Below are 16,438 nucleotides of genomic sequence, written 5' to 3'. Positions count from 1 at the left end.
CGAGGCACAGCCATTCTCCAACGTCTATCCAAAGCCTAGGGCACCTCAGTACCAACCGGCAGGCCAGCGTCCCCTCCGCGGGGCTGCGGACAGGACGCCTGTCATTCCATTCCTCGGCCGGGCTCTACAGGTGACCGGAAGAAGAGCCCCGAGTGCGGGACTGCAGTGCGCCCGACCTGCTCCAGGCGCAGGTCACTCCCGAACCCCGGCAGCAAAGCATCCAGCGCCGGAAAAGGTCCCGCGGTCGCCCCGGGGCCGGCGCTGGGGAGGAAGGAGTGGAGCGCGCTGGCCCCGTGACGTGGTCCAATCCCAGGCCGACGCCGGCTGCTTCTGCCCAACCGGTGGCTGGTCCCCTCCGCCGACCCCATTACAAGGCTGGCAAAGGGAGGGGGCGGGGCCTGGGACGTGGTCCAATGAGTACGCGCGCCGGGGCGGCGGGGGCGGGGCCGGGCGCGCAGCGCAGGGCCGGGCGGCCGAGGCTCCAATGAGCGCGCGCCGCGTCCGGGGCCGGCTGGTGCGCGAGACGCCGCCGAGAGGTTGGTGGCTAATGTAACAGTTTGCAAACCGAGGGGAGTTGTGAAGGGCGCAGGTGGGGGGCGCTGCCGGCCTCGTGGGTACGTTCGTGCCGCGTCTGTCCCAGAGCTGGGGCCGCAGGAGCGGAGGCAAGAGGTAGCGGGGGTGGATGGAGGTGCGGGCCGGCCACCCCTCCTAGGGGAGACAGCGTGCGAGCTCCGGGGGCGGGTCGGGAGCGCAAGGGAGGGCCGCGCGGACGCCGGGCGCTCGGCCTCGCACCGGGGGGCACGCAGCTCGGCCCCCGGTCTGTCCCCACGCGCTGGGGCGGGCCGGGATCCGTTTCCGGGAGTGGGAGCCGCCGCCTTCGTCAGGTGGGGTTTAGGTGAACACCGGGTAACGGCTACCCGCCGGGCGGGGAACCTTACCGCCCCTGGCACTGCGTCTGTGGGCACAGCGGGGCCGGGGAGTGAGCTGGGAAAGGGGAGGGGGCGGGACAACCCGCAGGGATGCCGAGGAGGAGATAGGCCTTTCCTTCATCCTAGCCACCCCCAACGTCATTACCTTTCTCTTCCCGTCCAGGCCCAGCTGGCTTTCCCCGTCAGCGGGGGAGCTCCAGGTGTGGGGAGGTGGTTGAGCCCTGGGCGGGGATCCCTGGCCGCACCCCAGGTGTCTGACAACAGGCAAGTGCTGCGGTGAGCCACTCACTGCCTGTGTGGTGGACAAAAGGCTCGGGTCTCCTTTCTCTTGTCCTGTTAGCTTCTCAGTTTAGGGATGTGGCAAAGCCGAGGACCCATGCTCTTTCACTTGGGCCTTTGTGTGGGCGCTGCTGGGATGATTAGAGAATGGTTTGTACCCATCAGGAGGGAGAAGGGGAGAAGTAGGCTGCTCTGCCCTGGGTAAGAATGAAGTAGATATGAATCTTACAGCCTCTCCGTTCTGGGATGTGATTCTGTCTCCTTCACTCCGGGTATCCAGTTTTAAGTGTTTTCTTTCTTCGCCTCCCCCAGGGGCACTATGGCAGTCAAAGTTAGGAGGCAGAGGCCGAGGAGGCGAGTCTGTTGGGCCTTGGTGGCTGTGCTCTTGGCAGACCTGTTGGCACTGAGTGGTATGTACCCCAGTAGAGGGAGCAAATGGATAAATGATGACTGAAGGATGCATGATGGGAAGTGGGCTTGGGGCTGTTGGTCAGAAGTCTCTTGAGTTGTTAGGTCCAGGCCTTTTTGTCTTTTGCCATCTTCGTTTACCCATGGAAAGTGGTATGCTTTGATTAGAGGGAGTCCCAGGAAGGTGGGCGAAGGGAGAGCTAACTGACAAACCTCTTTTCCCTTCAGATACACTGGCAGTGATGTCTGTGGACCTGGGCAGTGAGTCCATGAAGGTGGCCATCGTCAAACCTGGAGTGCCCATGGAAATTGTCTTGAATAAGTGAGGGTGGCCCCCGTGTTAAGAGTGGGGAACTAGGGAGTCTGGGCTCCAAGTGTGAATGTGTTAGTCATAGTGCCCACAGCAGACTTCGGCATCTGAGTGGTTAAATGTGTGTGAGTGTCGAGGCTTCTGAGTCCTTCTGCTGCAGGCACCTGGGCCCAAAATCTCTTTTCCTCAGGGAATCTCGGAGGAAAACACCGGTGATCGTGACCCTGAAAGAAAATGAAAGATTCTTTGGAGACAGTGCAGCAAGCATGGTGAGCTAGCAGTCCCCCTTCCCAGAGTGGTGGGCAGAGGAGAGGAGATGGCAGCCCCCAGAGTCTGTTTCCTTATCAGTCTCTGTGATGTAAGAGGTAGGTAATGGTGGACTTGGGAGCCTAATACTAGTCTGCTCCTTCTTCACCCCTCAGGCGATTAAGAATCCAAAGGCTACGCTACGTTACTTCCAGCACCTCCTGGGGAAGCAGGCAGATAACCCCCATGTAGCTCTTTACCAGGCCCGCTTCCCGGAGCACGAGCTGACTTTCGACCCACAGAGGCAGACTGTACACTTTCAGATCAGCTCGTGAGTGCTCTGTTGGGGAAGGTGGTCTCGGCAACGCTGCTGGGCTCCTCATTGGTGTGTGTTCCTGATTGTCCTGCCTTAATGCCTGGCTTTCCTTGGCTCCAACTACCTTCCTTCCCCTCAGGCAGCTGCAGTTCTCACCTGAGGAAGTGTTGGGCATGGTTCTCAATTATTCTCGTTCTCTAGCTGAAGATTTTGCAGGTGAGTGGTCAAGGTGGGGCCCTTAGGGCCAGGTTCCCCAGGATCTAGGGCAGTGATTCTCCAACAGGGGCAAGTTTGCCTCCCAGGGAACATTTAGCAACATCTGAAGATATATTTTGGTTGTCACATCTGAGGGGTGCAACTGGTATCTAGTGGGTAGAGGCCAGGGATGCTGCTAAACATCCTACAGTGCACAGGACAGCACCCACAACAAAGAATTACCTAGTCCAAAATGTCATTAGTGACGAGATTAGAAGCCCTCATCTAAGGTATGGAGCCGGCGGGACCCTTTTCTGTTGTCATCTGTAGAGCAGCCCATCAAGGATGCAGTGATCACCGTGCCAGTCTTCTTCAACCAGGCCGAGCGCCGAGCTGTGCTGCAGGCTGCTCGTATGGCTGGCCTCAAAGTGCTGCAGCTCATCAATGACAACACCGCCACTGCCCTCAGCTATGGTGTCTTCCGCCGGAAAGATATTAACACCACTGCCCAGGTGAGCCAGGGGAGCCTTGACCAGACATGCAGGGTGACTAAATCTAAGGATGGAGGCCACTTGGTCCCTTTTGCATCTGGTTTGCATGGCTGGGCTGACCCTTGGCAAAATGCACCAATAGCCTCCTCCCAGCCCCTGTTGGAGCTGTTTAGTTTTGTGTTAAGAGTCAGACAGCCCATTGGAAGCAGGTGGGTGGGCAGGCAGGCCTCCTGGAGTTTGAAAAGGTTCCTGTGACAGTTGCCTTGATATCTCTACAGAATATCATGTTCTATGACATGGGCTCAGGCAGCACCGTATGCACCATTGTGACCTACCAGATGGTGAAGACTAAGGAAGCTGGGATGCAGCCACAGCTGCAGATCCGGGGAGTAGGGTAAGTGGATACTTGGCAGGGAGGGCTGCTTGTGAAGACCCTCAAGTCAGGGGTTTCTTCTTGGAGGAGACACACTGCTTTGCTTTCCTGCATGCTGCAGGAATGGTCTCCTGATTGAGGCATCAGTCATTGTAGGGGACCACTCACAAAGAGTAAGGGGAAGCTGAGGCTCAGGGGAGGACAGTTTGGGAAAATTGGAAGACATGGAACTTTCAAAATGTATTCTAAGGAAATCCATGGAGCCGCAGGCAATATGTAGGGTGTCAGATTCAATCATGTTTTTGTTCTCTTGTCATTTCCAGTTAAATAATTTACCATTCTTGTTGTCTTACCTCTTTTTAAATTTTTTTTTTTTTTTGGCCTGTGACATAGCCCTCAGGAGATCCTGAGAACATGTGCCCTGTTGTCTTATTTCTTGAAATCATCTTTTTCCGTCTTCACCATTACCACCCAGCCCAAGCTACCATCACCTCTTATTTGCAGAATTAAAAACATCTCCCTGTTCCTAGTGACGTCTCCTTTCAGTTCTTTCTTCATATTGCAGCCAGAGGGTTCTTCTTAAAATCCAACCTAATCATTATCTGTTTCTTTAAAAACCTGTCACTGGCTCCATAACTTTCCCTGCGCCTGTCTCAACCCTGCCTTCCGCAGCCTGTCTGAGCCCTGAGCCCTCTCGCTTTTTGAGCCCCAGTGATGCTTGCCCTCCTCCGGAACTTGCCATGCACTCTCCCACTTCAAGGTCTTTATGAACGTTGTTGCCTCTGTCTAGAATGTTCTTTCCCCTCCAGCTAGTGAACTCTGAACTCTTCAGTTCAAGTGATGCTTGCACTGAACTCATCCTTCAGGTTTCAGTTCAAGCATCACTTTTTAGGGGACATGTTCTTGGGTCTCCCTCAGTAGCCTGAATCTCCCCCCATGCATGTTCTGCAGGCATTGTCCCCTCACCTTTACAACATGTGACGTAGTGATAATTTCACATTTGTGTGATTATTCAACTTTTCCATAGCAGGGACCCTGTCTCTCTCCCCACCGCCACATTTGTATTCCCAGAGGGAAATACATAAGTAATGCTCAGTAAACACTGTCGAATGAATGAGTGGAAGAAGGGTCACTGCGAGGTGTCAGCTGTGCTGTAGAGAGTTGAGGGCAGAGTGTGTGTCCACACATGGGGCACTGGAGATGAACAAGGTCCCCTGAAATGAAGGAAAGGTGCCATGTGGGGATGAGAGGCTCCTGTGCAGATGCGGGGACTCCATGTGTTCTTCACTTTTTTCCCTGCTCCCTTTTCTCAACAGATTTGACCGTACCCTGGGGGGCCTGGAGATGGAGCTCCGGCTTCGAGAACGCCTGGCTGGGCTTTTCAATGAGCAGCGCAAGGGTCAGAGAGCAAAGGATGTGCGGGAGAACCCGCGTGCCATGGCCAAGCTGCTGCGTGAGGCTAATCGGCTCAAAACCGTCCTCAGTGCCAACGCTGACCACATGGCACAGGTGCCCACAAGTGGCTGGTTGAGGCTATATTTTGTCCCACGTAGAGGGTGGGGGACCCTGCCACTGAACTGGGCTGCTCGTGCCTGGCATGGCCCATGCTCCTCCTGCTACCATCCTCCCAAAGACCTATTTATTTCTGTCCTACTCACCAAGAGAGCGGGACCTGGGCAAGAACCCCCTGACAGTCCCCATCCTCTCCCAGATTGAAGGCCTGATGGATGATGTGGACTTCAAGGCAAAAGTGACTCGTGTGGAATTTGAGGAGTTGTGTGCAGACTTGTTTGAGCGGGTGCCTGGGCCTGTACAGCAGGCCCTCCAGAGTGCCGAAATGAGTCTGGTGAGCGAGTAGGGGAAGGCGGGAATGCCCCGTAGGAAAGGGCATAGGAAACCCATGGGACGTCAAGGGACGAGTCAGTGCTGACTGCATGCTGTTCCACCTGTCATTCTTACCCACTGCAGGATGAGATTGAGCAGGTGATCCTGGTGGGTGGGGCCACTCGGGTCCCCAAAGTTCAGGAGGTGCTGCTGAAGGCCGTGGGCAAGTGAGTGTGGGGGCTAGAGCGCTTGGCTGAGTTCTGCCTGGGGCAGGGCTTTGGGCTGAGCAGCTGGAGGGCTGAGGGGAGGGAAGTCCCGGTTGCATGCTCCAGGGTAGACCGTGCTGAGGCTTGGGGCTTTCCCAGGGAGGAGCTGGGGAAGAACATCAATGCAGATGAAGCAGCCGCCATGGGGGCAGTGTACCAGGCAGCTGCGCTCAGCAAAGCCTTTAAAGTGAAGCCATTTGTCGTCCGAGATGCAGTGGTCTACCCCATCCTGGTGAGTGAGCCTGACTGAGCAGGTGACAAGCTCCCTTTACCTCTCCCAAGTAGGGTTTCCCCTTCTGTCTGCTCTGGCTCATCCCTTTGTCTTTCTGCTAAGAGGTCTCCCCCACCCCACCCCCATCCTTACCCCAGAACCTACTCGGGTTCTCTAGTGTGCAACAGTGTGCCTCTGTCTGCCTGCTGTGTAGGTGGAGTTCACGAGGGAGGTGGAGGAGGAGCCTGGGATTCACAGCCTGAAGCACAATAAACGGGTACTCTTCTCTCGGATGGGGCCCTACCCTCAACGCAAAGTCATCACCTTTAACCGCTACAGCCATGATTTCAACTTCCACATCAACTACGGTGACCTGGGCTTCCTGGGGCCTGAAGATCTTCGGTGAGGGGCAGGGGTGCAGGATGGGAGCTCCAGGGAAGGGGAGGCGTGGCTGCTGGATAATCTGAGGACTGGGGGTGAGGGAGGATGTGGGCCTGCGGGGCTGAAACAGGGCAGCTATGATCAGCTTCGCTGGAGAATGCATCCGTCCTCTTGAGTGTGCCCTTGGGGAGTGCCCCTGACACCTTGTGCCAGGAGGCCATGTAGTCTAGAGGGCGAGATGGGCTGGGGTGGGTCCCCCTGAACTCCTCTTTCCTTCCCAACCAGGGTATTTGGCTCCCAGAATCTGACCACAGTGAAGCTAAAAGGGGTGGGTGACAGCTTCAAGAAGTATCCTGACTACGAGTCCAAGGGCATCAAGGCTCACTTCAACCTGGATGAGAGTGGCGTGCTCAGTCTAGACAGGGTGAGAGCTAAAGGAGACCCTGTGTGCAGAGCAGGGGCTCAGGCCCTGCCAGCCATTTCCAAAGTGGGTTCCACATGGCATTAGGATAAGATAACCAAAAAAGGTTTAGGAATCAGAAAAATGTTGGCTCTGAACAGAGCTAACTGATGATCTGGTGCAGACCTCCTTATAGCCTATAAATGCTTATAGGCATTGTAAATTTCTTGGAACTATTGAATGGTTTGATATAGGCATTGTAAATTTCTTGGAACAATTGAATGGTTTAAAGAATCCACTCTTTTTTTTTTTTTTTTTTTTTTGAGAGGGTCTTGGCTCTGTCACTTAAGCTGGAATATAATGGCATGGTCATAGCTCATTCCAGCCTTGAACACTTGGGCTTAAATGATCCTCCCATCTCAGCCTCTTGAGTAGCTGGGACGATACGCATGTGCCACCATATCCTGCAAAATTTTTTTGTACTTTATTTATAGAGATAGGGTCTCACTATGTTGTGCAGACTGGTCTCTAACTCCTGGGATCAAGCGATCATCCTGCCTCAACCTCCCAAAGTACAGGGATTACAGGTGGGAGCCACGCAGCCTCAGGAATCCACTTATTATTATTATTACTTTTTTTGAGACAGAGTCTTGCTCTGTTGTCCAGGCTGGAGTACAGTAACGTGATCTTGCAACCTCCGCCTCCCGGGTTCAAGTGATTCTCCTGTCTCAGCCTCCTGAGTAGCTGGGATTACAGGCACCTGCCACCACACCTGGCTAATTTTTGTTATTTGGAGTAGAGATAGGGTTTCACCATGTTGGCCAGTCTGGTCTCAAACCCCTGACCTCAAGTGATCCACCTGCCTTGGCCTCCCAAAGTGTTGAGATTACAGGCATAAGCCACTGCACTCGGCCAGGAATCCGTTTTTGAAGAACAAATCTGGGGGTAATATGGATGTAATAGCCAATACAGTTATTGAGTGGAGAAGTAGGGGGCTCTTTGGAGAAAGAGGAGCTGGGACCCTATTCATGGAGGGCTCTTAATCAAAGGAGATGGGCAGCCACCTCCAAGTCCTTAGAAAAGGCAGGTGAGAGACTAGGCCTGTGACGGCATGGAGTGTGCATAAGCAAACACCCACTTTGGCAGGATGTTTGTGGAGAAAAGGTGGATTAGCCTGTGTGTTTTTTCATTTTGAACCTGTTTTCAGGTGGAGTCTGTATTTGAGACACTGGTAGAGGACAGCCCAGAAGAGGAATCTACTCTCACCAGTAAGATGAGCATGCATGTGTGTATGGGAGAGAATGTACTTGTGTGAAGGTTGGGGAGGTAGACAGGGCATGGCCCTTGGGTTAGAAGGTGGAGTCACTGCTGTGGTCTCCTTTTGAGTCTTTGGGTTTTACTCCCCCTAGAACTTGGCAACACCATTTCCAGCCTGTTTGGAGGCGGTACCACACCAGATGCCAAGGAGAATGGTACTGATACTGTCCAGGTGAGTTCAGGATGGAGCCAGGGAAGCATGGAGGACGGTGGGGGATGCAGGTAGTAGCAGCAGAGGAAGGGGGTGAGGGTAGGCCACCCCTGCTGCTGTTATGTTAACCATTCACTCCCCAGGATCCTCTGGGCTCTGAGCTGTTTCTTGACTGGCGCTCCCAAGGCCCATTCCCCTCATTGCAGATGCTCTTCCTTTGTCCAGCTAGATTGCCACAGTCCAAGCAGGCCATTGACCGTTTCCATACAGCAGTCACCTGTATGGAACCCCCATGGGGTCGGCGGTGCCGAGCCAGGCCTGCCTGGAGGCTCTGCTCCTGATCGTTCCCTGGGGCGCCTGTGGTGTTTCCCAGGAGGAAGAGGAGAGCCCTGCAGAGGGGAGCAAGGACGAGCCTGGGGAGCAGGTGGAGCTCAAGGAGGAAGCTGAGGCCCCAGTGGAGGATGGCTCTCAGCTCCCACCCCCTGAACCTAAGGGAGATGCAACCCCCGAGGGAGAAAAGGCCACAGAAAAAGAAAATGGGGACAAGTCTGAGGCCCAGGTGAGCTGTGGCAGAGGAAGGCCAGTGTGGATCCAGAGGCTAAGGGAGCGGGCGCCTGCCTTGTTTCTGGCCTTGTGGAGAATGTAGGAGGGCAGAGGCTTTTCCTGACACCCCTGACTCTTCCCACCCAGAAACCAAGTGAGAAGGCAGAGGCAGGGCCTGAGGGCATCGCTCCAGCCCCAGAGGGAGAGAAGAAGCAGAAGCCCGCCAGGAAGCGGCGAATGGTAGAGGAGATCGGGGTGGAGCTGGTTGTTCTGGACCTGCCTGACTTGCCAGAGGATAAGCTGGCTCAGTCGGTGCAGAGGTAAGTTAGGACAGCTGGTGTGTGTGTGTACATGTGTGTGCAAGGTGGGCAGGATGTGGGATGGCGCCCTGGGAGGGAGGGCTGTCGGACCCAGAGTCTCAAGTTCTCACTTGCCCTCTCCCTCATCCCTACCCCTCCTTTGTCCCATAGACTTCAGGACTTGACACTCCGAGACCTGGAGAAGCAGGAACGGGAAAAAGCTGCCAACAGCTTGGAAGCGTTCATATTTGAGACCCAGGTCAGTGGGCAGGAGGCAGCAGCCCCCACACTGGGCTTACACCTGGCTCTGTGGGCCTTGCCTCTGGGCTTGTGGGTGCATGTGTTTACATGTCCCCCTCCCCAGGACAAGCTGTACCAGCCCGAGTACCAGGAAGTGTCCACAGAGGAGCAGCGTGAGGAGATCTCTGGGAAGCTCAGCGCCGCATCCACCTGGCTGGAGGATGAGGGTGTTGGAGCCACCACAGTGGTGAGGGGCCTCTCAGGACATGGCAGGTGGAGTGGGAGCTCTCCTTCCTCTCCCAGGGTCAGAGAGAGAGAAGAGCTGGGGCTTGAGCCCATAAAGAAGGACATGGGGCTGACTCCAGGCTCTGCTGTCATCCCTTCCACCCCTCTGCCCAATCGCACATCCATCAGATGTTGAAGGAGAAGCTGGCTGAGCTGAGGAAGCTGTGCCAAGGACTGTTTTTTCGGGTAGAGGAGCGCAAGAAGTGGCCCGAACGGCTGTCTGCCCTCGATAATCTCCTCAACCATTCCAGCATGTTCCTCAAGTGAGCAGCCCCTGAACCCTTTTTGCAGTCCTGCCAAGGCCACTGGTTTTCATTCCTACCAGCTTCCCACTCCCCACACTCCAGGCCCCTCTCCCTCTGGGGCTAATGGTCTCCTTTCTGGCTTCCAGGGGGGCCCGGCTCATCCCAGAGATGGACCAGATCTTCACTGAGGTGGAGATGACAACGTTAGAGAAAGTCATCAATGAGACCTGGGTAATCACTTCGTAAATACTTAACCAGATACTTAGTGCCATCCTAGGTACTGTGGGAGAGGTGGAGAGATGAAGCCACAGCAGCCCCTGCCTCCTGGCTTAGCATCTAACCTGAAGACAAAAGATGTTTGTATTTGAGCCCACCTCTGATTAGTCCCAAGCAAGGGCCATGGCCATAAGAGTCATCAGCCTGGAGGAGCAAAAAAGCCCATCCCATGAGGACAGAGAAAGCTGCTTTGAGGGGCTGGGATTTGAGCTAGGTTCAGAACATGGGCCAGGGTTTGGCTAGGTGAAACTGATGTGTCATGTGAAGCAGAAACTGTTTTGGATGTGTGGGGACTCTTGAGCCAGAGCTCAGTAAAGTGGAGAGTCAAGATATGAGTATTCAGCTGGGCGCGGTGGCTCACGCCTGTAATCCCAGCACTTAAGGAGGCTGAGGTGGGCGAATCACCAGGTCAAGAGATTGAGACCATCCTGGTCAACATGGTGAAACCCTGTCTCTACTAAATATACAGAAATTAGCTGGGCGTGGTCGCCTGTAGTCCTAGCTACTCAGGAGGCTGAGGCAGGAGAATCTTTTGAACCCAGGAGTCGGAGGTTGCAGTGAGTCGAGATCGCGCCACTGCACTCCAGCCTGGCAACAAAGCGAGACTCCGTCTCAAAAAAAAAAAGGAGTATTCAAGGGGTTTGTTCAGTTGTAGTCACTCCAGAGTAGTAGGATGTAAACCAGAAACCTGCAGGTTGGGACTTCATTGTGGAGAACCTTTAATACCCTTCTGAGGAGTCTGTTAGCCTCTTGGGGCTGAGGCCAGGGGTGGCAGTGATTTGCAGTCTGAGGGAAGAGGCTGGTTGGGGGTGTGATTCCATCTGGGACAGAGATGTCTGCTCTCTCCATGGCTAGCTTGGAGCCTCTCCTGGTCTCACCCACAGGCCTGGAAGAATGCAACTCTGGCCGAGCAGGCTAAGCTGCCCGCCACAGAGAAGCCTGTGTTGCTCTCAAAAGACATTGAAGCTAAGATGATGGCCCTGGACCGAGAGGTGCAGTATCTGCTCAATAAGGCCAAGTTTACCAAGCCCCGGCCCCGGCCTAAGGACAAGAATGGGACCCGGGCAGAGCCACCCCTCAATGCCAGTGCCAGTGACCAGGGGGAGAAGGTCATCCCTCCAGCAGGTGAGAACAGGGTACCTGGCTGCATGTTCTGCTGGACAGGGAGACAGCCTCCTTTCCTTCCTGAGGCTATGTCTTACCCCTGGTTTCCTTCTAGGCCAGACTGAAGATGCAGAGCCCATTTCAGAACCTGAGAAAGTAGAGACTGGTGAGTTGGAGCAACCATGGTTGAGCACGTGGATGTTGCATTAGCCCAGGGGTAGGCAAACTGGCAGGCACAGCCTGTTTCTAGACAGCCCATGAGCTTGAATGGCCTTTGCGTTTTTAAAGGGTTGTTTAAAAAAAAAAAAAAAAAAAAAAGGCCAGGCACGGTGGCTCACGCCTGTAATCCCAGCAGTTTGGAAGGCTGAGGCGGGTAGATCACCTGAGGTCAGGAGTTCGAGACCAGCCTGGCCAACATGGTGAAACCCCATCTTTACTAAAAAAATACCAAAAAAAAGAGTCAGGCGTGGTGGCGCACACCTTTAATCCCAGCTACTCGGGAGGCTGAGGCAGGAGAACACTTGAACCTGGGAGGCAGAGGTTGCAGTAAGCCAAGATGGCGCCACTGCACTCTGCACTCCAGCCTGGGCAACAGAGACTCTGTCTCAAAAAAAAAGAGTAGGCAAAGAGACCAAATGTGGTTCATGCATCCTAAAATATTTACTAGCCGGCTCTTCATGGAAAAACTGGCCCAGCCTTCCCTTAGCCTCTTCCTCCCTTCTGAGGAGACTAACCTGTTCCTTCCCAAAGCAGGATCCGAGCCAGGAGACACTGAGCCTTTGGAGTTAGGAGGTCCTGGAGCAGGTGAGGGTGGAGCCGGGGCTACGGTGGGAAGCCTGGTGGGGTCTCAGGAAATCCTTTGCAAAGAACTGGGGTTGGTTCCTGTTTCACCTGCGGTGATTCCTTTGCTCCCCCAAACTCCCAACAGAACCTGAACAGAAAGAACAATCGACAGGACAGAAGCGGCCTTTGAAGAACGACGAACTATAACCCCCACCTCTGTTTTCCCCATTCATCTCCACCCCCTTCCCCCACCACTTCTATTTATTTAACATCAAGGGTTGGGGGAGGGGTTGGTCCTGCCCTCGGCTGGAGTTCCTTTCTCACCCCTGTGATTTGGAGGTGTGGAGAAGGGGAAGGGAGGGACAGCTCACTGGTTCCTTCTGCAGTACCTCTGTGGTTAAAAATGGAAACTGTTCTCCTCCCCAGCCCCACTCCCTGTTCCCTACCCATATAGGCCCTAAATTTGGGAAAAATCACTATTGATTTCTGAATCCTTTGCCTGTGGGTAGGAAGAGAATGGCTGCCAGTGGCTGATGGGTCCTGGTGATGGGAAGGGTATCAGGTTGCTGGGGAGTTTCCACTCTTCTCTGGTGATTGTTCCTTCCCTCCCTTCCTCTCCCACCATGCGATGAGCATCCTTTCAGGCCAGTGTCTGCAGAGCCTCAGTTACCAGGTTTGGTTTCTGAGTGCCTATCTGTGCTCTTTCCTCCCTCTGCGGGCTTCTCTTGCCCTGAGCCTCCCTTCCCCATTCCCATCCAGCTCCTTTCCCCCTGGGTTTCCTTGGCTTCCTGCAGCAAATTGGGCAGTTCTCTGCCCCTTGCCTAAAAGCCTGTACCTCTGGATTGGCGGAAGTAAATCTGGAAGGATTCTCACTCGTATTTCCCACCCCTAGTGGCCAGAGGAGGGAGGGGCACAGTGAAGAAGGGAGCCCACCACCTCTCCGAAGAGGAAAGCCACGTAGAGTGGTTGGCATGGGGTGCCAGCATCGTGCAAGCTCTGTCATAATCTGCATCTTCCCAGCAGCCTGGTACCCCAGGTTCCTGTAACTCCCTGCCTCCTCCTCTCTTCTGCTGTTCTGCTCCTCCCAGACAGAGCCTTTCCCTCACCCCCTGACCCCCTGGGCTGACCAAAATGTGCTTTCTACTGTGAGCCCCTATCCCAAGATCCTGGGGAAAGGAGAGACCATGGTGTGAATGTAGAGATGCCACCTCCCTCTCTCTGAGGCAGGCCTGTGGATGAAGGAGGAGGGTCAGGGCTGGCCTTCCTCTGTGCATCGCTCTGCTAGGTTGGGGGCCCCCGACCCACCATGCCTACGCCTAGGGAGCCCGTCCTCCAGTATTCCGTCTGTAGCAGGAGCTAGGGCTGCTGCCTCAGCTCCAAGACAAGAATGAACCTGGCTGTGTCAGTCATTTTGTCTTTTCCTCTTTTTTTTTTTTTTTTGCCACATTGGCAGAGATGGGACCTAAGGGTCCCACCCCTCACCCCACCCCCACCTCTTCTGTATGTTTGAATTCTTTCAGTAGCTGTTGATGCTGGTTGGACAGGATTGAGTCAAATTGTACTTTGCTCCATTGTTAATTGAGAAACTGTTTCAATAAAATATTCTTTTCTACAGTTTTTGTGCTGTGAGTTTTTAAAAATAGAAAAATTTTGGGCCAGGCATGGTGGCTCATACCTGTCATCTTAACATTTTGGGAGGCCAAGATGGGAGGATAGCTTGAGGTCAGACCAGCCTGGGCAACAGCAAGACTCTGTCTCAAAAAAAAAAAAAAAAAAAAAAAAAGTATCTGAGTGTGGGGATGTGTGCCTGTAGACCCAGCTACTTGGGAGACTGAGGCTGGAGGGTGGGTCCCTTGGGCCCAGGACTTCGAGGCTTCAGTGAGCTATGATCGTGCCACTGCACTCCAGCATGTGTGACAGTGAAAACCTCAAAAAGTTTGAATAATTACATCATCAAAATGTTATTGACACTTTGGACTTAGTTGAGATTTGTATATGTATTTTTTTCAAGGAAACAAAATACTGGTTTTATTTTACTGCTAACATTATTTGGACTCCTATATCCCAGGCATTTTTAGGTAACGTACTTTTTTTTTTTTTTTTTTTTTTTGAGACTGGGTCCTGCTCTGTTGCCCAGGCTGGAGTATAGTAATGCGATCCAGGCTCACTGCAACCTCCGCCTCCCGGGTTCAAGTGATTCTACTGCCTCAGCCTCCTGAGTAGCTGGGATTACAGGCACCTGCCACCATACCCAGCTAAATTTTTTTTGTATTTTAGTAGAGACGGGGTTTCACCATGTTGGCTAAGCTGGTCTGGAACTGACCTGAAGCGATCCACCTGCCTTGGGCTCCCAAAGTGCTGGGTTTACAGGCCTGAGCCACTGGGCCCAGCTGGTAACATTAATTTTTAAAATAGCAACCTCATTGTACAAATAAGATACCAGTTCATAGAAATTTAGCAAGTAATTGGTCCAAGGAATGAATCAATGTTGAGTGCTTCAGCTAGGTTTGAGCTTAATTCTGACCATTCACCCTTGTTCTTCGTACTTAGCCGTGGGAATGTGTTGGTAGAGACTCACCATTTGTAGCAGTTTCGGTTCATCAGTTTGGGATGCAGCATGCCTAGCCCAAATTTTCTATTACCAAGGGAGGATCCCTCTTGTCACTAATCATGTACATATCTAAGCAGTTGTATACGGTATACAGGGTGTTGCTCTGTCACCCAGGCTGGAGTGCAATGGTGCCATCTTGGCCCACTGCAGCCGCGACCTCCCAGGCTCAAGCAATCCTCCCACCTCAGCCCTGTAGCAGGGACTACCTGGCTAATTTTTGTATTTTCTGGTCGAGACGGGGTTTCACTATGTTGCTCAGGCTGGTCTTGAACTCCTGGACTCAAATGATCTGCTTGCCTTGGCCTCCCAAAGTGCTGGGATTACAGGCATGAGCCACTGAGCTTGGCCCCGTTGTATTTACATTTAATAACCATGAAGGCCCAGCCGGGTGTAGTAGCTCACGCCTGTAGTCCTAGCACTTTGGGAGGCCAAGGCAGGCGGATCATGAGGTCAGGAGATCCGAGACCATCCTGGCTAACACAGTGAAACTCCGTCTCTACTAAAAATACAAAAAATCAGCCGGACGTGGTGGCACCTGCCTGTAGTCCCAGCTACTCAGGAGGCTGAGACAGGAAAATCAATTGAACCCGGGAGGATGAGGTTGCAGTGAGCTGAGATCGTGCCACTGCACTGCAGCCTGGGCGACAGCTAGACTCCGTCACACACAAAAAAAATAACCACGAAGGGTTGTCTTTTTTCTCTAAAAGTTGAACAAGTCAGATAAGTTTTGAATGTGGAAGTTTTGGGTTTTTGTTTTTTTTTTTTTGGATGACTTTTAGACAGTTTCAGATTCACAGCAGAATTGAGCAGGAGGTACAGAGTTGCCATATACCTCCTGTCCCCACATACTCAATCTCCCCCAGAGTGGTACATTTGTTACAATCACCCAAAGTTCTGTATGACACCATAATGGTGGGTACATATACATTTGTCAAAACCTATAGAATGTGCAACACCAAGACAACTGAAAGTGTAGACTTTGGGCAAATATGATGAGTCAATGTAGGTTCCTCAGATGTAACACCTGTAGACCTCTGGTGTGAAGTGTTTCTTATGGGGGAAGCTGTGAGTGTATGGAGGAAGGGAATATACGGGAACTCTGTATTTTCCCCTCAATTTTGCTGTGAACCTAAAAGTGCTCTAAAAAAAAAAGGCGGGGCTAAGTGCAGTGACTCATGGCTGTAATACCAGTGTTTGGGGAGGCAGGAGTGGGAGGATCGCTTGAGGCCAGGAGTTTGAGACAACATAGCCAGACCTCATCTCTACAAAAAATAGTAGTCCTAGCTACTCAGGAGGCAGAGGCAGGAGGATCACTTGAGACTAGGAGTTCAAAGCTGCAGTAGACTATGATCGCACCACTGCACTGCAGCCTGGGAGGGAGAGACCCCAACTCAAAAAAAAAAAAAAAAGAGGCCCAGCACGCCTTGCCTCAAGCCTGTAATCCCAACACTTTGGGCGGCCGAGGCAGGCGGATCACCTGAAGTCAACAGTTTGAGACCAGCCTGGGCGACAAGAGCGAAACTCTCTCAAAAAAAAAAAGGGTGGGGAGGTGGGGGGCAGGCACGGTGGCTCGGGCTAGTAATCCCAGCACCTTGGGAGGCTGAGGCAGGCAGATCACAAGGTCAGAAGTTTGAGACTAGCCTGGCTAACACAGTGAAACCCTGTCTGTACTAAAAATACAAAAATTAGCTTGGCGTGATGGTGGGCGCCTGTAATCCCAGCTACTCAGGAGGCCGAGGAAGGAGAATCACTTGAACCCAGGAGACAGAGGTTGCAGTGCGCCAAGACTGGGCCACGGCACTCCAACCTGGCAACAGAGCAAGACTCCGTCTCAAAAAAAAAAAAAAAAAAAAAAAAAAAAAAAAAAAAAAAAAAAAAAATTGGGACTAGATGGCTTCACTGGTGAATTCTACCAAATATTTTTAAAATATTTATTTTGGCCAGGGATGGTGGCT

The 16,438-nt window shown here is 53.1% G+C and overlaps 1 protein-coding gene across 19 annotated transcripts; it reads left to right on the top strand.

Annotated features, from left to right (window-relative positions):
• The first annotated feature begins 436 nt into the window (after positions 1 to 436).
• Positions 437 to 13,486, top strand: HYOU1 (hypoxia up-regulated 1). Of its 19 annotated transcripts, none has more exons than XM_055094974.2 (27): positions 437 to 536; positions 1,093 to 1,193; positions 1,521 to 1,618; positions 1,845 to 1,938; positions 2,117 to 2,195; positions 2,349 to 2,503; positions 2,628 to 2,704; positions 3,014 to 3,195; positions 3,453 to 3,568; positions 4,864 to 5,056; positions 5,259 to 5,393; positions 5,516 to 5,598; positions 5,737 to 5,869; positions 6,063 to 6,250; positions 6,515 to 6,653; positions 7,837 to 7,897; positions 8,039 to 8,118; positions 8,471 to 8,656; positions 8,788 to 8,960; positions 9,111 to 9,198; positions 9,304 to 9,426; positions 9,594 to 9,727; positions 9,856 to 9,940; positions 10,870 to 11,110; positions 11,205 to 11,255; positions 11,843 to 11,893; positions 12,018 to 13,486. In XM_055094974.2, the coding sequence occupies exons 3-27, from the start codon at positions 1,528 to 1,530 to the stop codon at positions 12,077 to 12,079; spliced, it is 3,000 nt and encodes a 999-aa protein (XP_054950949.1). In that variant the 5' UTR covers positions 437 to 536; positions 1,093 to 1,193; positions 1,521 to 1,527; the 3' UTR covers positions 12,080 to 13,486. The 19 variants fall into 19 exon arrangements, with proteins under 19 accessions (XP_054950949.1, XP_008971689.1, XP_003820067.1 ...); XM_008973441.4 differs by having other exon boundaries at positions 11,840 to 11,893; XM_034933855.3 differs by having other exon boundaries at positions 449 to 669.
• Positions 13,487 to 16,438: the final 2,952 nt, after the last annotated feature.

The sequence above is a fragment of the Pan paniscus genome, chromosome 9 (assembly GCF_029289425.2).
Source record: "Pan paniscus chromosome 9, NHGRI_mPanPan1-v2.0_pri, whole genome shotgun sequence".
NCBI lineage: Eukaryota > Metazoa > Chordata > Mammalia > Primates > Hominidae > Pan > Pan paniscus.
The sequence above is the reverse complement of the archived record's forward strand: the minus strand, read 5'-3'. Positions and strand labels throughout refer to the sequence as shown.